The sequence below is a fragment of the Styela clava genome, chromosome 4 (assembly GCF_964204865.1).
Source record: "Styela clava chromosome 4, kaStyClav1.hap1.2, whole genome shotgun sequence".
Classification (NCBI taxonomy): domain Eukaryota; kingdom Metazoa; phylum Chordata; class Ascidiacea; order Stolidobranchia; family Styelidae; genus Styela; species Styela clava.
Window position 1 is genome coordinate 6,440,024 of NC_135253.1, and position 21,067 is coordinate 6,461,090.

At 32.4% G+C, this 21,067-nt stretch overlaps 1 protein-coding gene across 1 annotated transcript in view; it reads left to right on the forward strand.

Annotated features, from left to right (window-relative positions):
* The window catches only part of LOC120326492 (dynein beta chain, ciliary-like), a 54,565-nt gene that overhangs the window by 13,194 nt on the left and 20,304 nt on the right, over positions 1-21,067 (forward strand). Inside the window, exons 21-56 of the mRNA XM_078111643.1 lie at positions 193-290; positions 756-912; positions 1,302-1,471; positions 2,162-2,267; positions 2,805-2,921; positions 3,070-3,186; positions 3,582-3,782; positions 4,154-4,306; positions 4,897-5,031; positions 5,550-5,672; positions 5,893-6,015; positions 6,412-6,636; positions 6,939-7,140; positions 7,434-7,563; positions 7,824-7,989; positions 8,241-8,348; positions 8,618-8,749; positions 9,173-9,333; positions 9,708-9,885; positions 10,144-10,227; positions 10,568-10,725; positions 11,262-11,493; positions 11,966-12,109; positions 12,227-12,355; positions 12,461-12,557; positions 12,643-12,806; positions 13,144-13,247; positions 13,457-13,609; positions 14,160-14,334; positions 14,646-14,819; positions 15,601-15,808; positions 16,312-16,477; positions 16,918-17,020; positions 18,937-19,176; positions 19,360-19,521; positions 20,357-20,550. Coding sequence (XP_077967769.1) covers positions 193-290; positions 756-912; positions 1,302-1,471; positions 2,162-2,267; positions 2,805-2,921; positions 3,070-3,186; positions 3,582-3,782; positions 4,154-4,306; positions 4,897-5,031; positions 5,550-5,672; positions 5,893-6,015; positions 6,412-6,636; positions 6,939-7,140; positions 7,434-7,563; positions 7,824-7,989; positions 8,241-8,348; positions 8,618-8,749; positions 9,173-9,333; positions 9,708-9,885; positions 10,144-10,227; positions 10,568-10,725; positions 11,262-11,493; positions 11,966-12,109; positions 12,227-12,355; positions 12,461-12,557; positions 12,643-12,806; positions 13,144-13,247; positions 13,457-13,609; positions 14,160-14,334; positions 14,646-14,819; positions 15,601-15,808; positions 16,312-16,477; positions 16,918-17,020; positions 18,937-19,176; positions 19,360-19,521; positions 20,357-20,550 — 5,489 coding nt within the window. The remainder of the gene's footprint in view (positions 1-192; positions 291-755; positions 913-1,301; positions 1,472-2,161; positions 2,268-2,804; positions 2,922-3,069; positions 3,187-3,581; positions 3,783-4,153; positions 4,307-4,896; positions 5,032-5,549; positions 5,673-5,892; positions 6,016-6,411; positions 6,637-6,938; positions 7,141-7,433; positions 7,564-7,823; positions 7,990-8,240; positions 8,349-8,617; positions 8,750-9,172; positions 9,334-9,707; positions 9,886-10,143; positions 10,228-10,567; positions 10,726-11,261; positions 11,494-11,965; positions 12,110-12,226; positions 12,356-12,460; positions 12,558-12,642; positions 12,807-13,143; positions 13,248-13,456; positions 13,610-14,159; positions 14,335-14,645; positions 14,820-15,600; positions 15,809-16,311; positions 16,478-16,917; positions 17,021-18,936; positions 19,177-19,359; positions 19,522-20,356; positions 20,551-21,067) is intronic.

Here is a 21,067-nt window from a genome sequence, read left to right on the forward strand (position 1 = left end):
CTGTTGAAGGCGTACAGTTGCTTGCAACGTAAATGTTAATAGATTTTTTACTAAAAACCAATTACAGAAGAAAAACAATTCTCTTTACTGCATCTCATCATCTGACTTCAAAAGAATTTTTTTTCAAATATTAGTAAGAGACTTCATGGACCTCAGTAACTATTCATAACTTTATCTTTGAATTTAAACTAGGCTGACATGGATGACATGGCTGATTTATCTGACATGAGAAATGAGATGATGGAAAGATGTCAGATGGTGATGGATAAAGCTTGTGAATACCGAAATGGGTAATCCTTGATTTCCTTAATTTTCAATCAATTATTCGTTTGATTGTGAGTAAATTGAATATCTTAGGATATTAGAAGCACTATTACTTTAACATTGATAAATGATTCTATAAGTTGAAAATGAACAAAACATTTTGATGCCTAGAGATATGGAAGCATATTTGTGAAATATAAGGTCCATGACTTACGGTAGTTTTCCAATAAATGAATGTTGACTTACTGGTTACATGTTTACCTAAAAGTGTTGATACGCATCATAGAAATGTCAAGTTCAAGTTATCATGCGACATTCAGGATATCGGAAAGTCGAATACAATGCCAGGATTTTTTAATTTCCCGTTGGTCCAAAAACTTTTCTATACCTATATCTCATCATTTTTTCAAAGCCGTCTTTAGGTCACTGCTTTTGAATTGTCACATATACAAAAGTTACGTGGATTAGGTATATAAACACTTTTGTTTTAGTTTTGACAACTATGCATACTTATGGGTTGATGATCGTAATGAGTTCATGAAACAATTTTTAACATATGGCCATGTGTTGACAACTGAAGAAATTGAAGCTCATGCTGAAGAAGGTGTTCCTGAAAATCCCCCAACACTTGACATGTTTAAAGAACAGGTAATAACTTTGTAAATTACTGCGTCCGGTAGTTTAGCGATGAAAGAGTAAGTCTTAACTATGATGCCATTGAAGGTTAGAATCTTGGGTGGGCGATGCTAAACCAGAAATATCCCACAAGACTTGACTATGATGGCAATGCAGGTTAAAATCTTGATTTTAAATCCCATGCCGACCTCCTCATCCAGAGTGTAATAAATTGAGTAGGCAAGCTGAACCGGAAAGATTACGTCCCTCACAAAATAGAGTAGCTACTTGAATGTTAGTGGCTGCCTTAGTAGAGCCTTATTTAGAGCAGAAGGTATTAAATATATTGTATGAAAAACCGATATCTACACATCCTATCTGCTTGTTTTATACTCAATCTGTTATATTTTTTATTATTTCAGGTTGACCAATACGAGAAAATCTATTGCGAAGTTGAAGAAGTCAACCCGGTGGCTGTTTTTGATTCTTGGTTCAGAGTTGATGCAAAACCATTCAAGCAGGCTTTATTGAACATCATTAAAAGATGGAGTTTCATGTTCAAGCAACATCTCATTGATCATGTCACAAACAGGTATGTGAATTGGGTAAATGAGTAGTAGAGCAGCTTATTTACAGTTGAAGATAACATATCACTATTACAATGATTTTTCATGACGGCATAAATGCGCGGTCTGTTTGAGAATTGTCATTGGAACATGCAAATTTTTAAGATACTATGATTATTTAATTAGCAAGAAAACAAAATTTGATCTTTTGCTTGTTGTTGTCAGAAGTTAACGGAATCCAGCTATAGAATTTAGTGGGTTTGTGCTGACCAGTTCTTGGAATGTCGTGATAATCAGCGAACCCGTTTTTGTTTCAGAGGTTAGGCGACCGCAGCAAATGGGTAACATGCACCCCAGCTTACTACTAGAATTATATTTTGGATTTTCAAATTCATGTATTAGATTTATAGCAAGCGTGTCATGCTTAAGTAGCTTATATAGGAACCTAAATACATTTTCTAAAAGAAAGAAACTGGTATTTAACATTTTGGAATTCTCACTATTTCTTTCAAATATGACCTTCTTAGCTTAGGTTAGGATTAGGCCATAATTTTATTCCGATTTTCCTTATTTTAGTTCTATTATAAGTTCATATTGGTACACACACTCCTGCAGCGCCCAATTTTGTACCAATGTCATTGCCATTGTTTGTGAAGATGTTAGTTTTGCAATTATGTTGTAGTTTACTTGAATTAAAATATTCTTTTTGATGACAGTTTGTCTGATCTTGAGAATTTCATCAAAGTTGTTGATTCTGGAATGCAGGAAGAAGTTAAAGAAGGAGATTATGATGCTCTTGTTTCTGTTATTGAACAACTCAAGGTTGGTGAATGTTTTATCAACTTTATTTCAGTTAAGTTTTTCTCGAATTGTGCTCCGTGCATTGCTAAAAATTCTGCTAACATGAATTCAATGCAGACAATTAGGTTAGTAACTTGCAAGCTCATTTATCATATAGAATACCATTATAGTTTTCTCTTATCTTATGGTTATACTTAATTCTCATTGAAATTTTTTCAGCTTATTTAATTTCTGCATGATGCAATAGTAATAAGGTTTGTTTGAATTTTGAACTAAAAGCTTGTGTTGGCATACTCATTTAAGTTTGCATCACAGTTCAAAAATCTTGAATTTGAGCATGAATCAGTCGACCTTAAAAGCTTACACACTAGATACCTTTTTATGTATAGAATGCTTATACCAAGCTTTGTTTAAAAAAAAGTATGAACACATCATAAAAACTATCACCAATTTATAGCAATTTTGTTCCATGATTTTTAGTTTCGAATTTTTTCTTTCTTTTTTAATTGCTCACAAAGTTATGTTCAAATATGATTTTTTAAATAAAATTTATTCTAGGATGTCAAAACTCGACAAAGTACAACAGATGAGATGTTTGAACCGTTGAAACAAACGATTGAACTTTTGAAAACTTATGATCAAGAACTTCCAGAAGAAACTCATAAACAACTTGAGGTAGATTTGAGTACATAGTATTCAATTACATTAAGTCTTATTTATTTTTATTTCAAGAAAAAATAAATCAGCTGAGGGAAAAGTTGAGTTGATATCATCATGATTTTCTTTAATGGTGATTTTATAACTGTTTTGTTCAATTTTGTAGGAATTACCAGAGAAATGGAACAACACAAAGAAAACTGCAGCTACTGTCAAACAAGCCGTAGCACCATTGCAATCAGACGAAGTTGCTGTCTTGAGACGGAAATGCAGCTCATTTGATGTAAGTATGTTATTGACAAATCAAGCATTTAAGGTCGAAAATGTTGATGTTGGCCCTATGTCCCTAAATATACCTAATTACACACAATCAGCCAGATTATATATTGGAAAATATACCTGAGACAGCCACTATTCTGCTACCATATATCAGATGTAAACGAGGACATAATCGATGAATCTCGATGAAACAAATGATGCTGTACAGAAAAATATAAACAGTCTTACCAGTATTTGAAAAACGTTTCTAGTCATCAGTATGCATCATTAATAATATTAGTTTTGCAATCTTCGTAGCTAAAGTATAAAGCACAATGTAGAACAATTATCCAGTCAATGTATTGTTGAAATGAGTATATCAAAATGTTATCATTTACTCTGAATTTTGCTTTAAAATAGGTGAAACAACACGAATTCCGTGAACGTTTCCGAAAAGATGCTCCATTCAGATACAATGCAGCCAATCCTTATTCTCTATTGGACAAATGTCATCTCGAAATCTTGGAAATGGAAGATGTCATGGAGAAGTTACATGAATCAGCAGCAATATTTGAAATCAATGCTCCAGAATTCAAACAGATGAAACAATGTAGAAAAGAGGTATTTTTCCACAAGATATATAATATGCATACCAGTTTTGGCTCTTTATATATAGCTAAAAAGACGAGATCATCCATTATACGATTTGATTATTATTGCATTATAAATTTCGATTTTCGTCAAACCATCTCTACGAATTCCCCTCTTGTTTTCGCATTAATGTTCAGTTAAATCATTTGATAATCTACAATATACTACGATAATGTACACCTAATTGCCAGCCCTTGAAATTTGTACATAAAAATGTGTATTGTATAAGCAGAAATGTGAGAATTTCAAGCATCATTCTTTAGGAATGAGTATATTTTGAACATTGATTGTTTTCAAATTTGCTTTATTTGAATATGATACATTTTATGTTTTTGTTTAAGGTTATTCTGCTGAAAGCATTGTGGGACATGATTACTCTGGTTAGCACAAGCATTGAAGATTGGAAGAAAACAAAATGGCAACAAATTGATGTTGAACAAATGGAAATTGATTGCAGAAAGTTTGCCAAAGATATTCGATCACTTGACAAAGAGGTTTGTATGGTTGAAGTTATTTGTACTTTTTAAGATTTACTGTTTAAAGCTGGATAACGAGTAGACACTATTTGGAAATAGGATGTTTAGAGATGCTAAAAAGTATCAAAATTTAAACATATAGGTTTAAGGCAACCATATTGCAATAGGAATATTCAACAGAATTCAACTATAATTCGCACATGCAATGAGTTGTATCTACTGTAATTAAGATTTTGGTTATTCCAAATTTCATGATACTTTATGATTTGTAATGCATGTAAAATGATGTATATTACAGTAATATCATTTTTTAATTAAACTTGGCAGATATTGGCAAATTTAAACTGGTTTCGCAATAATGACAAATTTTTTGAGCTAAAAACTACTCAACATCAATTTATTTTTATTTGTTGAATTTACACTTCTCCTAATTCATTGCTTTTTTGAGAAATTGTTGCCTTCAGAAGTTAACTTTGGACGAATTCATCTCCTCAACTTTCCTAATTTTTTAGATTATTTTGTATCAACATGCTGTGAAAAGCAATTGTTATTACTGATATTAACCTGATAATCATCAGTTAATCATTTTTCATTACTTCACATTTTAGATGAGAGCATGGGATGCTTTTGGTGGTTTGGACTCTGGTGTAAAGAACATGCTGACATCATTAAGATCTGTTGGTGAATTACAGAATCCAGCTATTCGGGACAGACATTGGCAACAGCTTATGCAAGCAACACAGGTAAAGTACATAATTAGCCCTATATCATCTTTCTGATTAAAATACTAAATAGGGTTTCTTTGGATTTTGTTCAGTAAAATGTGCATATTTAATAAGTATGTAACTTTGGCAACTTTTGGTTTATTTCCCCAACATAACTTCCAGACTTGGCGATTGGCCCATCATCATTCCAGGCACTAGGAACATAGTAACCATTGCAACTTTAATGGCCATGCACGAGTTCGCCAGTTTGAATCGCATGGAGGGAAATGAGTGAGAGGATTGCTGGACTCTTTACTTTTGTAGGGTGGTTCTTGTAGCCTCTGATCAGTTACGTCTCACTCTATCATTGAATCGATGCATCCGAAAATTTATTTGATCATTTATTCTGATACCCGGCATGAATTGTAATTGGGCGAGAGGCCGAGGTTTGCCGTACGATTTGTCGTATTGTTGACTTTTGTCCCGTAAAGGATTAAATTTGTAAATATTACACTATTTTGTCCCATGTAGTTATACATTATATACCGTACATCTAGGTGAAATTCGCAATGAATGAAAATACAACACTTGCTGATTTATTACAACTCAACCTTCATAACTTTGAAGATGAAGTCAGAGGTATTGTTGACAAAGCTGTCAAAGAAATGGGAATGGAAAAGGTAATTTAGTTTTGATTTATTGTTATTTATTATGTATATGCAAGTGAGCCGTTGGTATGTACGAATTTACTCTTGCCTAGGCCACCATTTTGTTACCACCCAGTCATTTACCAAAAATTTCAATATTTATTTTGTGTACATTTATATATTTTTACTGTGTTTTTTTTGTTTGGGGAAGCAAAAAATCTTTTCTTTCTATTCTTCATTTATTGTTCTATAGATTCTGAAAGAGTTGGATGTGATATGGGGAGCAATGAAATTTGATTATGAAAAACATACTCGCACTGGAAAATCACTTCTCAAGTCTGATGAAGAATTGATTGAAACACTTGAAGAAAACCAGGTTGGTTGTGTTGAAATTATTTTTTTTTAATTATATCCAGATAATAAATACATTCCATAACATAAATACATTTATGTAACATTTCATCAGAAAAGATTTAAACTTTTTCAGATATGCATATTTCAACTATGACAAGAAATCCAAGTCAGTCATGTCCATTGGCATGTTATAATACCAAATCTTACTCAAATTGATATTTGAGTAAATTTCCAATTGAATCTTCCAAGTAATACAATTTTGCACTTTCAATACCATCCCATTTAAGCATATACTGTCTAGATAATTTGGTTTTACAGTTTAGTTTATCTCAATGTGAAGGTTTTATTTTACTACCGTATCATAAATTGTTATTTGAGGAGGTAACATAGTACAGTAATATTGTTTTCTGTTTAATAGGTTCAACTACAAAATCTGATGACATCAAAATACATCGCATATTTTCTGGAACAAGTGTCTGGCTGGCAAAAGAAACTTTCCACTGCTGATTCTGTGATTAACATCTGGTTTGAAGTGCAAAGAACATGGTCATACCTAGAAGCCATTTTCATCGGATCTGAAGACATTCGTTCACAACTTCCTGAAGATTCAAAACGGTTTGAAGGAATTGATACAGATTTCAAAGTATGTTTTTTGCTGTTTATAGCTTGGCGCTCCCTAAGTATGTGCCCACAAGATGGCGCACAACCTGACCCCTATCCTGGTACGCATACTCTGTTCAGGCTGTGTGATTTATTAGCGAAATGTGAAAGTTTTTAAAAAATAAAGTTTTAAATATTTTTACTTGTAAAGGTGTTTGAAATAGGGGATATTTAAGATTTTGATGCTTATTCCAAAAAGGAATTCACAGCTCTGACTTGGAATACGTTAATTTGTTACTTCCAATTTTTTTTTCAAAATTTAAATTTTGAAATATATGTATTTAGGAACTCGCTGCGTTCTTGGAAGTTACTCCAAATGTTGTAGAAGCAACAAACAGACCCAATTTATATGAAAATTTGGAAGACATTCAGAACAGATTGTCACTTTGTGAAAAAGCTCTTGCAGAATATCTTGACACAAAGCGACTTGCTTTCCCAAGATTCTACTTTGTATCATCTGCCGATTTACTCGATATTTTGTCAAATGGTAAATTATATTCAATAATTCTCAATCTGCAGTAAGTAATGAATTACTAGGTTAGTGCAAATTTACATTTAAATTTATAAAAGAAATTGTCATTTATGCTCAGTGCTTGTTTTCGTAAATAAAAAAAGGTTGTTTCAAAGACAGACAAAAATAAAAGATTTTGTGATTCCATATTATTGAAAAAAACTTTAAATCATATTTTTCTTTAAATTTTCTGTAAAATCCAATGTTTTCTATTTTGTTGGGTAAAATCTTCTCTTGAAAGGATTTTAATGTTTTTGTGAACAATTCAGGTACCAACCCTGTTGCTGTTTCTCGTCACTTGGCAAAACTGTTCGATAACACGGCAAGATTGAAGTTTGAACCAGATTCTGAAGGAAACCCAACAAAATTAGCCCTGGGAATGTACAGTAAAGAAAGCGAGTATGTGCTTGATTCAAATGTATCAATATGTGAATTTAGATTATTTTTACTGAAATTTCAATTGGAGATAGTCATTCAAAAACTGCATGTTACCATGGGCTTGTCGGAAGCCGCAAAAAACTTACCTTTGAGTATTTGTTGAAAGCGCTATCTTATAATAATATGCTATAGGCTTAGAGTATATCTGTAAACAATGTAACTTACAAAACTAAGCGTATTAAACACAAACTATAATCTTTCAAATCAATAAATATTTCTAGATATGTGGATTTCTTTGAATCTTGTGAATGTGCTGGTGCTGTAGAGACATGGTTGAACAGACTTCTGGATAGCATGAGAGCAACTGTTCGTCATCAGATGACTGAAAGTGTTGTGACATATGAAGAAAAACCCCGCGAACAATGGATTTTTGATTATCCAGCCCAGGTATATATGATCCAATAATAAAGTAAAAGTTGATATTATACCACAAATGTAAGAATACAACCTTGATATAGATAAAAACAATACCGCAATATTGCTATTGGACACTTAGTTTCGAATCAAAACTTGAAGAATTTGTAAGAGCATCTATTGGACATTCATCCTAGTTTTGGTAAAGGCCATCTGGTTCAGCATTCTTATTAGAACTTATGTTTCCCGAGATAGAGCGTTTCCACTCAAAGCTTATTTTTCAGGTTGCACTGACAGGGACTCAGATTTGGTGGACAACTGAAGTCAATATTTCATTCTCAAGACTGGAAGAAGGATATGAGAATGCACTAAAAGATTTTTACAAGAAACAGGTAATATTAATATGATATTGCAACTAATTTTTGCCATACCGGTAATTCAAGCTAAAAATGAAAAATGATATTAGAATGAAGACATGTATTAGCACAATTATTTATTTTCATTAAAAAAGTAAGGTATAAATAAATTATAAATAACCAAATGCCAAATCTTTAATATTATTGACAAATGCAAACGTTTGGACTATGTGCCATGTATATTTCAAATTATATAAAAAATAAGTTGTAATTGATTATATTAAACACTAATCATTGATACACAGGTCAACCAACTGAACACATTGATTGGAATGTTAATTGGAAAGTTATCACCTGGTGATCGGCAGAAGATTATGACAATCTGTACAATTGATGTACATGCTCGTGATGTCGTTGGAAAGCTGATTGCACAGAAGGTACATTGAATCTTCTGTTTTATTCACTGGTTAGGAAACAAAAATTAGTAAGGAAAAGTTTGCCTTCTCAAAGGGAGGTTACGGTACTTCAATTCTTTTTATGTTTATGTTGGTTGAAAATATAAATTTGCTGGAAAAATGCTTACAGTAATATTTTAAATTGTTTACAAGGTCATTTGACAGACTGCTTATTCTTTGTTCAGCATATATTGTAATATTGGATCAGTCTGTGACCTATGCCACAAGGATGCATGAATGAGACGATGTCATACATTTATAACAACAAAAAACTGAATCTCATCCCACTAGATACAAGTTTTCCATAGCTTAGTCATTCAGCATAGTGCTATAGCATTCTGCAGCAACCACAGTAGATTTTGTGGTCAACTCAACTTCAATAGCAAAAATTGTCTTTATTTATAGGTTGATTCTTCTCAAGCATTTGCTTGGTTATCTCAACTTCGTCATAGATGGGATGAAAAGCTGAATCATTGTTTTGGAAACATTTGTGATGCACAACTTCGATATTGTTATGAATATTTGGGCAACACACCTAGACTTGTCATCACACCCTTGACAGACAGGTAATCATCAGTATACAAATACTCTGCTATATCCAGATACTGAAGGAGTTGTCAGTAACTGTTATTAAGGAAAATTCATCTTTTTCCATTATTGATGCAAAACATTAACACTCTGAAATTAAGCAACATATGGTGTGTATTTTATAAAATGTATTTGTGTGCTATTTTCAAAATTTGTAAGCTATACATTTTTCTCTGATGAATATTAATATGATTTAGGTGATTATTACATTTTGTTTTAGTTATGTATCACTTTTGTTTGAAACAATCCAAATTACTAATGTTTGTAGGTTTGCCATATTGCGGCCAATTTCCAGAATTTCATACTCATGTTTTATGGTTTTTATATATTTACAATATTCATTTATTCTCAGATGCTACATCACTCTTACTCAATCTCTTCATCTCACAATGAGTGGAGCACCAGCTGGACCTGCAGGAACAGGAAAGACAGAAACTACAAAGGATTTGGGTCGTGCTCTTGGTGTGATGGTATATGTGTTCAATTGTTCTGAACAGATGGACTACAAGTCTGTTGGCAATATTTTCAAGGTATTGTACTTCATGACACATTTTTCACCAGCTTTCTGTTGACTGACAACATCTAAATAGGAGGAAGAATCGAAGAACCAGTCTCGATAATCCCTTTTTAAAGAGGGTTGTCGTAAACTAATTGTTCCTGATCTTGATATTGCCTTTTTCATTCTATTTGTACAACCTATTTCATATATTTAATTTTTCTCTGTATATTTTTTTTGATAATTTTTTATGTTGATAATCAATAATTATCTTATTTTGTTTCATTTTCAGGGTTTGGCACAAACTGGTGCTTGGGGTTGTTTTGATGAATTTAACAGAATTGCAGTTGAAGTGTTATCTGTCGTAGCTGTTCAGGTAGGAAACATTTCAACATCTAATTATCATTATTATTATTTTTTTTTTTATGTTATAAGTTTTTTAAATATTGCTTTTCTATTATATTTTACACAATATTGCATGGTGTATATTTATGATGTGGCATTGTTAACAGAAATTTTTAATGGGATAATTGGGGTATGACGTACACATTATCATTTTAAGTCCATATATCTGAAACTAATAACTGATTAATTATTCCCATACCAGACATGGGTTGGTAACAGGAGAGTAGTCGTAGTTTGCCATATTATTAAGCCATCGTATGGACTTTCCTCCCTCCGGGAATAAATATTCATAAATATCCTATTTATCTTAGGTGAAAACTATTCAAGATGCAATCAAAGAAAACAAGAGTATGTTTGACTTCCTCGGTGAATATATTCAAATTGTTCATTCTGTTGGACTCTTCATCACCATGAATCCAGGGTATGCTGGAAGGACTGAACTTCCTGAAAATTTGAAAGCACTTTTCAGGTCAGTGTTGGATCACAGATTATGTATTTATTTTAGACATATCAAATTCTATATGGGCACAAATTAGCTTCCAATTGCGTCACCCCACTATCCGCTAAAATTAGTTGAACTCATTTTTTTCAAATGGGATCTTGTTTTGAGTTTTGATTCATATTAAGTTGTAAACCTTTTTTATTTTATTTGTTGGTACAATGGCCTAGTTGTTAGAGTGCTGGACCTAACTAAGTCAGCGTTACAGTTTAGAGAACTTCAAAGGTCGTTCCCAAAATAGTTGCCATTTATGGTACATATCAGTGTCTGCTTGTACATAGAATTATTCAAAATGAAGGTATGAAAACACCTTAAATAAATTAACTTTTTCACCCATTTATATGAATTTGAACAGACATATTAAATCTGTTGAAATTTGCTATAAGGTACTGAATGTCAGTCTTTTTCTTTTGTACTGTGTTTTGAATTTAAAACCTGGTTAAAAAAGAATTGGCAATTTGATTACAAATATAACTGACAAAGCTCATTGATTTTATTTCAAACAGACCTTGTGCTATGGTGGTTCCAGATTTTGCCATGATTTGTGAGATTATGTTAGTCGCTGAAGGTTTCCTTGAAGCTCGACTTCTTGCCAGAAAATTCATCACTCTCTATTCACTCTGCCGAGAACTTTTGTCCAAGCAAGATCATTATGATTGGGGTCTTCGTGCCATCAAATCTGTACTTGTGGTAGCAGGTACACTCAAAAGAGGTGACCCAGGACGTCCAGAAGATCAGGTGAAATGATAAATGGAAGAACATGAGTTTTATTACTATTTTATTCAGTCACTTTATTTTTGATATAAAATTTATTGTCTGTAGTTGACTATTTGATTGCCAGTTTATTAACCAAATATGTCAGGATTTTTGGAAAACAGGCTGTGTGTCATTATTTATTCAGAATAATACCCCTTTCAGTAATAAAGGTATAGTAGCGATTAATTAAAACACAAGTTGCCAGTAGTTGACTATTTGCTAGTAAGTTGCATAATTAATTACGTCAGTTGTTTATTTTTGTTGGAACAGGTTGTGTGCCATTAAATCATTAGAACTCATTTCCCCTTTGAGTAATAAATGCATATTGGCGATTACCGGTAGTTAAAACACAAGTTGCTTCGTTTTTAAAACCAAAAAACAATATTTTGGCAAGTGGTAATATATATCTTCCACAAGAAAAACCAATCTAATTTCTTTTTGTTACAAATATCAGGTGCTCATGAGAGCATTGCGAGATTTCAACATTCCAAAGATTGTGACAGATGATATGCCTGTATTCATGGGTCTGATCGGTGACTTATTCCCAGCTCTTGAAGTCCCAAGAAAAAGAGATCCTGAATTTGAGAAACAGATCAAGGTATTTAAATAAGCAGGCTATATATTTAACTAGAATCCTATACTTGAATGAAGCCATTAATGAAGGATATATATAGGCCTAATTGAATTAAGCATTTTTCAATGGCACAATTTTTAGGAATCAGTCCTTCAGTTACATCTACAAGCAGAAGACAATTTCATTTTGAAAGTTGTACAACTAGAAGAATTGCTTGCTGTCAGACATTCTGTATTCGTCATTGGAAATGCTGGAACTGGAAAAACTCAGGTTGGTGTTTTTGTTTTATACTTTTATATTTAGTAGAATAATACTGTTCTATAACATATCACCTATTTTTGGTATGTTGAATGTGTTATGTCAATTTTTTGATAGATTCTCAAATCACTCAACAAAACATATCAAATTCAAAAAAGAAAACCAATATGGGTTGATCTGAATCCAAAAGCTGTCACCAATGATGAATTATTTGGTAAGATGAATACAATCAATTGATCAAAAACTTAAATAATATAGTATTAGAAACACTATTTTATGAATATTTTTCATAAAAACAGGCGTCGTTAATCCATCAACTCGTGAATGGAAGGATGGTCTATTCTCTACTATTATGCGTGATTTATCCAACATTTCCCATGACGGACCTAAATGGATTGTACTCGATGGTGACATTGATCCTATGTGGATTGAGTCACTTAACACGGTCATGGATGACAACAAGGTCTGTTTATGGTACCTTGAACATTTGATACAATTTTGAATTTTTTCATTATTCTGTATCTGAAAATATCATTTCAGAATTTGTTTGAAAAAGTTAATTGTTTGGCTTCAGTTTGATTCGGTTTTGACTATTCCTGTGTGTGTTTTAAAATTCTTATCAATTTTAACGAATTGACCTTGATAAGCGCACTATGGTTTTAATGAAAAAAGAATAAATATATGGGAGGTATAAATAATAATATTTTCAACAAGTTCACATAAAGTATCCCTAACAAGGTTATTAAAAACATTTAAAAACATATTTGTATTTTTTATGTTTAAACCCTGTTTACTTTTAGGTTCTGACACTTGCCAGTAACGAACGTATTCCGCTGACACCAAGCATGCGGTTGTTGTTTGAGATCAATCATCTGAAAACTGCAAATCCATCAACAGTATCCAGGTATTCGGTTTAGTTTTTATATTACAATTTGAATCTCTCTATTTAGGTTTTATCTAGTCATAACTATCAATCACAGATTTTGAAAAATGAAAAATGTTTTTTTCTTAAGATTTTTACCTTTGAAAATGAGGAATGGCAAATAATTGCAATTTATCACAAAGTTGGTTCACAGTTAAGCCCATCTTGAATTTCACTTTTCTATATCTCAGAGCTGGTATCTTGTTCGTCAATCCCGCTGACTTGGGTTGGAATCCACCAGTATCAAGTTGGATTGATGGTCGTGAGGTTCAATCAGAAAGAGCAAACTTGACAATTTTATTTGACAAATACGTTCCACCAATATTGGACGCATTACGTTTCCGGTAACACTTTTTCTATGAGCAACTGTAATTTTAATACGGAAATAGTAATTTTTTCAAAACTTTTATTGCTGATTGGTCTTCTCTGTTGTTTTTCGATATGTGCTTTGTTTTCATTTCAAAGTCGATGAAATTAGTAAAGATAGCATTCACACAAAGCAAATAAGATTCCAGATACTTATGGTCGGTGGGAGCGTTCGACTAAACTGTGTTGGCATCACAGATTACACAGTGATAAATGGAATAGGCAATGCCAAATTCGAAAGATGACAGTCCGTCTAAACAAAATGTCGTTACTTATCAGGGGCTGTTGTACAGGGTCTTGTTTAAAAAGTAAAACCAAATAGGCGTCTATAATAAATATATAATTATTTGAACCATGCTTTAGAGTCTAGAAAATTTAGAATTCATTCTAGAATTCTTTTAAATATTACATTATAAATATCGTATTTGTAAGAAATACTTAAAATATGTCAAGTACGTTTTAACTTTCATCAAATAGACTAATATAATATAAATTTACAGCACAGTAAATTTTAAAATTTCCTATTAGATTCAAGACTATCATTCCAATTCCTGAGCAGAGCATGCTTCAGATGTTATGCTATCTGCTGGAAGTTCTTCTGACACCAGAAAACACTCCTCCTGATTGTCCCAAGGATTTGTATGAATTGTATTTTGTGTTTGCATGCATCTGGGCATTTGGGGGTGCGATGTTCCAAGATCAGGTAAATATGCATTTTTGCAAATTTGTTTTATTGAGTATATAATATATTTTGAATTTAGTGATCAATTTTGGTTGCAATTAAACTCCAAAAGAGTTCTTTCGAATTGCTCTGAAAGGCTTCTTTGCTATTATCATCATTTTGGAATAAGACTTTATACAGAGCTAAGTGATGGTTTTAGGTTTACTTTAGCGTAAAAAATAGAATGAATTTGTTAACTGTGATATGAAGTATTTATTAAAAAGTAAATTTTTCAGTTTATCTTTATCACTAGTGAATCTTTAATTTTATATACTGTAATATTATTTTTATAGTTGGTTGATCATCGTGTTGAATTCAGCAAGTGGTGGACAACAGAATTCAAAACAATTAAATTTCCAAGCCATGGTACAGTCTTTGAGTATTATATTGAACCGAACTCCAAAAAATTTACTCCATGGTCAGAAATGGTGCCAAAATTTGAGCTCGACCCTGAAATGCCTCTACAGGTAAGGACCGTAATACAATAAATTATATTTAGTAACTGTCTTTGGGCATTCCGATTACTGAAAATACCATGATTTGTTCAATTTCCATTTGACTTTTTATTAGGATTGTCATGATGAAAGTAGCAATTTGAATTACCAGTATTTCAAACTTTCGCTGTATACAACCTGGCTGGCAGTAAGCGCATTGTGCTAAGTGTAAAGAACATGCTTGTCAGCGCACTTCCATAGTCATTGTAGCATCCTTTTTTTTGTCCTCTCTTTTATGTGATTGTGTCGAATTTAGTAAATGTTTAATATTGAGTCGTTCGGTTGCCATATTTACTACTACAATGCAGCTATAAGGTGTCGCTGACTGAATGAGTCTTTCGCAACCCCTCGTCTACTGCAACAAGCCGACATCCGTTTTCTTATTTTGATATTGCCTTATTTATTTCATATAATATATTGGTTTTGCATGACAAAAATCTATATCTGAATCTGTTGATTATCTTACGCAAGTTAGCAGGGTTGAATCCCTGTGTGCAGAGAGGATTGCTCGACCCCTCGCAATTATTGGTTGGTTCACATCTACCTCAACCTCCCATAATCTGCATCAAATAACTGTTTGACTATTCCATGATTGAGTTGTTTATTAGTCTGGTCTTTTATTGATTTCTAATTTTTGTCTGTTCATTTTCAATCTGATCCAATGATCACATATAAACGAGTTGCTTATATTTATATTCTTAAAATTGATCATGAATATTTTCACTCAAAATAACTTTTGCATAAATTTTATTAGGCTGTCATGGTTCACAATCCTGATACAATTCGTGTCAAATACTTCATGGATCTTCTGATGGCTGAGATGAGACCTGTCATGTTGGTTGGAAATGCAGGAACAGGAAAATCTGTTCTTGTCAACAACAAGTTGAGCAACCTTGATGAAGAAGAATATGTTGTTGCAAATGTGCCTTTCAATTATTACACAACTTCTCAGATGTTACAAAGTAAATTATATCAGTAATTACTATTATAAATATATAGGTAGATTAGTAGTGTATTTTTTACAATTTTTGCTTTAAATTTTTGATGGTATTTAGCACTTCAACTGATTTTGAATTATTCTTTGAGATGCTTAGTAACATAGCGTTACGCTTGTTGAACATTGTTATATTTGCAAGTTGAAATTTTTGTTTCCCTGATTATAAACCAAATCCACCACCTTATTCAGGGTGACAGAATTTTAAAGGCTTTGTCAAATCAGAAAGATTCCGTTTCTTCTAAATACGAGTCTTCCATGCCCACACAAGGTGTAATGAAGTGTATAGGAAATTTCGAACTGAAAATATTCCATTCTGCTTAAAAATAGTCATTCTTTAAATATAATCAACTCCTTGTACATAGCCATGTACAATGTGAAATCATGGAAACTTAATACTATAAAGATTTGAATCATCTCAAAACTAGTAGAGAATAATATTGCTCACTTTTGTATTGCAACTTTTTACAGCTGTTCTGGAGAAACCTCTTGAAAAGAAGGCAGGTAGAAACTATGGTCCACCTGGATCAAAGAGACTTGTCTACTTTATTGATGACATCAACATGCCAGAAGTAGATTTGTATGGAACTGTACAACCACACACTCTCATTCGACAACATATGGACTATCACCATTGGTAAGAATATCGTTGTGAATCTGATTTCAGTTTTATTTTTCAGTATATAGCACTGGTTCTCAAATATTTTAAGCCGCACCTCCTTTTTAGAATTTGTCAAGTCTTGCGTCCCACCTTAAAAATAACTAGCTAACAATAATCTACCAATAACATATAGTAAGACGAAATTATGTTTTATTCAAAAACACGTTGAAAATAAGTGGATGGAATCGCAATCTCTAAACAATAAATAAATATGTAAATATCAAAAATAAGCCGTGCAAGATCAAATCTAATCAATATTTGCATTTTTAGTTAGCTTTACGTCCCCTCAAAAATTGTCTACGCTTCCCTTGTGGGGCGCGCACCACCGTTTGAGAACCACTGGTATATAGCATCATACCATTATATCAGAAACCTGTATCATGTATAAAACAATTTTCATTTTTTACCCATTTCAGGTACGATAGACAAAAACTAACATTGAAAGAAATCCGCAATGTACAATACATAACTTGCATGAATCCAACTGCAGGTTCATTCACCATAAGTTCAAGATTGCAGGTAACATAATTACATTGTAAAAATGAGCACAATAGAATATTAGTTCCAATCTATTATAGCAGGGGTTCTCAAACTTTTGGTGTCGCGGAGCCCTTGAAAAGGTTGACTACTATTCACGGAACCCCAAAATAAATGTTAAAATTGTTACTTTCAGATTTATATTCCTGAGCAAGTTAAAAGTACTTTACTCAATTTAAATGCTGAAGGTTAATACAAGTCATAAATAAATCTTAATTTCAAACATAAATCATATATACTAAAGCTATAAATTTGACACTTGACAGAAATACTATCTTTTCCTTTTTGACATTTTTGGAAGACTTAAAAGGCCGCTAATAATGTGCGCGATTGCATTTTGTTACAATCGCCGATTTTTTTCCTCAGTTTGGCGTGTTTTTGAACCTTTGAACATCTTTACGCCGGTGTTCATTCTCCCTAAATCAAAAATTTCCTTCGTCATATACATGTATTGTTACACAATGACGACGTTAATTGCTTTTTTGTTCTCGTGGAGAATTTTGAGTTCAATGTGAAAAACATGTTACCATATTATAGTCATCGGCGGCGAAATGATAAATATAATAATTAATAAAGAGGTAAATCCGCAACTCAAATTTCTTGATTGAAAAGCGGCATTCTAAAATTTTAAAACTAAAACTTAAAATGAAGATCACACGTTTGGTTTCAGCATACTCACCTAGGATCGAAAACGCTTTTGTAGACATTGTAAATCACAAAATTTGGTGTTATGTTAGGTTTTCATCGTAGTAACTGCGAAATCGAAACACAGTCAATTGTTCGCGCGATGTACCTTTTTCTCATTCTGAAACTACCGACGGAGCCGAATGCAATAAAATGTTCGTATTTTGCTCAGACATTGTGATATTTTAAACGGCGATATCGTGCTCAAAAATAATCTCAAATGCGAAAGAACAAATCAAGTTTGACAAATCCCAAGATCGCAAAAATACGACTTCAATTTATTTACAGTTGGCAGTTTATCACATATTTCATGTTATTTTAGAATACTATTCTTTCATTTTAGTAATCTCGAATCAAACGTGAGTAACGATGAGCACAATTACATTATAACGACGAGACACGTTAAATTCTCGCATCGGTCATGAATTGAATATTTTACGCAACAGAGATTTCGTTATACTTTTTTTAATCGCGAAGAATGTTTCGCGGAAATTTTCGATTTTAACTTTGAATTTGAACCACCTCCCTCTTAAGAATCCTGACTGCGCTTCTGCTTATAAATAATGTCATTTTTTAATTCCGTCTCTTTGCCATATTTCGAGGCTATATTATTGTCAGATTTTATCAAAGCTGTTATTGCCTCTTTAAACAGTCACAAAATTAGTCATTCTTTTGAAAAGTAATTGAATAGCTCGCGGAGCCCCTGGGTTTCTCTTGCGGAGCCCTGGGGCTCCGTACGGAGCACTTTGAGAACCTATGTATTATAGTACTGCACCCACCTGTTATCTGTTCCACTTTCTTTAAACCCCTTAATGAGAATTGGATTTACCGGAATTTTGCTTTAAATATAAATTGAATGAAAAGCGTAAAATAGGCAAAATGAATTGCTCTACGATATTTCACAATCAGGCAAATTTAAATCTAGATGAAATGCAACCAAATTGTATTGACTTTAAGTTTTAACTTGTCAGGTGCAATCACTCAATTTATAATAATACTAATATTTACTTTAGTTTATTTGAATAATATGGTTCTCAACGATTGCCTTGTCAGGCTTTATATAACATAAAGTTGTTGTATTTATTATTCAATGTTAGTTAGAAATGTTGTCGATAAAGTATATATTTTTGATGTTCTTCAAATAGAAGTATGTGAATCATGCATCCAGTTGAATCGCAATTTAATATATTAATTTTATCTTTTGTGTTTTACAGCGTCACTTCTGTGTTTTTGCCCTCAGCTTTCCGAGTAAAGAATCTCTCAAGACAATTTACAACAGTATTTTGTCTCAACATCTCAAGATCAATAAGTTTTCAATGAATGTACAGAAAGCAGCCTCTAATCTAGTTGACATGGCACTTGCTCTCCATCAAAAAATCAGCCAGAGTTTCTTGCCCACTGCCATCAAATTTCACTATGTTTTCAATCTTCGTGATTTGTCCAACATCTTCCAGGTTTGAAAGAATTAAATAATTTAAGTCATCGAGCAATATATACTACATTCAGGTTGACATGTTCAATTCTAAACAGCACCGTTTTGCATTGTGCATTGAAAACTATCAATCTTTAATTTATCATATTTGCTTTTTTTAATGCCAGAATGTATACAGCTCAACATAACTTCTATTACTTTTCAGGGAATTCTGTTTGCAATGCCAGATGCAGTGAAAAATGTGAATGATCTTGTGGCTCTGTGTCTTCATGAAGCATGTCGTGTGTATCGTGATAAACTCATAGATGACAAAGATATGGCAAATTATGACGCAATTTATGTGGAGATGGCCAAAAAATTTTTCGAGGTAGAAATTGATATTTATCATAGTGGAGAGGAAAGAGATAAACAGTCAGTCAGTCAGTCAGTCAGTAGTTTATTTGTCACCAAAATGAAAATGCACTCACAGTGAACATAAACTTGAAAAAAAAGTTAAAAATGACATTTAATAGTGAAAGGTGACGCGAAGAACCAAAGTTGGTTATCGAGCAGCGACACCTGTAACCATGCTCAATTATACTGCAAACTGCAGCTTTTTGTTCGGTCACATCTTTGTTTAGTACCGCAATAGATAGTTGCAGGCACAGACAAGAAATAGAAAAGAAAGCTTGAGCAATAATATATAACATTGTGTGATGGTGAAGATCACAGTACACTAATTTAGAAAATTAAAAATTTCTATGTTTGATAATGAACAATGCATTAATGATTATGTTTCTAACATCTATTCCCACTTTACATACTTCAACCACTGAAATAATGAATATTCTAAATGTTCTAGGTAGTATTTAATAACATGAGAAAGTATAGGGCGTCCATAAAATTTCAAATATTTCAACATCACAAGGGGAATTTATCAATACTATATATTATTTTGACCATCAGTGATGTATTAAATGAAGTAAAAATACTTGAACAATTACTGTTTAAAAAACAACAAACCTGGTTAAGATGTATTGAGTACTGACTTCATAACAAAATTTAAATTGTAAAGGGATTTTATGGACACTCTGTATATCTATCTCATTTGTTCAACATGTATGTAACAAAAAGTATAATCAGTTTTGTGCCTTAACAGTATTTTTACCCTATTTATATATTTGGTATCATTGAATGTAATTAAATGTAAACGATTCATTCAGGACTGCCCAGAAACATCGATTCAACCAAATCCCCACATATTTGCTCATTTTGCAACTGGAATTGGAGAGCCAAAATATAATTCTGTGCCAACCTGGGAACATTTGAACAACATTCTCACAGAAGCTTTGGATAATTACAATGAACTGAATGCAGTGATGAATCTAGTGTTGTTTGAAGATGCCATGTCACACATGTGAGTCTTAAAATAGTTGGATTAAATCGCGTTGTGGTGTTGCATGTATTCACATATATGTTATTGTGTTCCCTCAATCAAATCTTTGTTGTCATTGCAAGCTGGAGTTGTCTTTGACTCCTTTTCTGTCTATTATTTAATCAAAGCTAATCAGCTTATCTAGCTTTAGCCTGTTCACACAGGATAGGATAGGTTGAAAATAAAAAAATTATAGTCTTTCAAATATAATGTCGATAGATGCCCAACTGCCTGTTTTTACAGTGTTGAGATTCCTTGAGAAGTTGGAAACAATCACAAAAGCGTCACTTATTCGCATGTTTGGTTGTTGATACTAAGGATATCCAGAGGTTCATTGAAAATTGATGCAATTCAAAAAAATTCATATTTACAATTCAGATATCTTGAATGACTGTTTTACTTTTAAAACTGGAATAGTGAAATTACAATTTATATAAAATTCCATGGACTAAAATTTGATATATGACATGATTGGGATGTAAATAGATTGACAGATAAA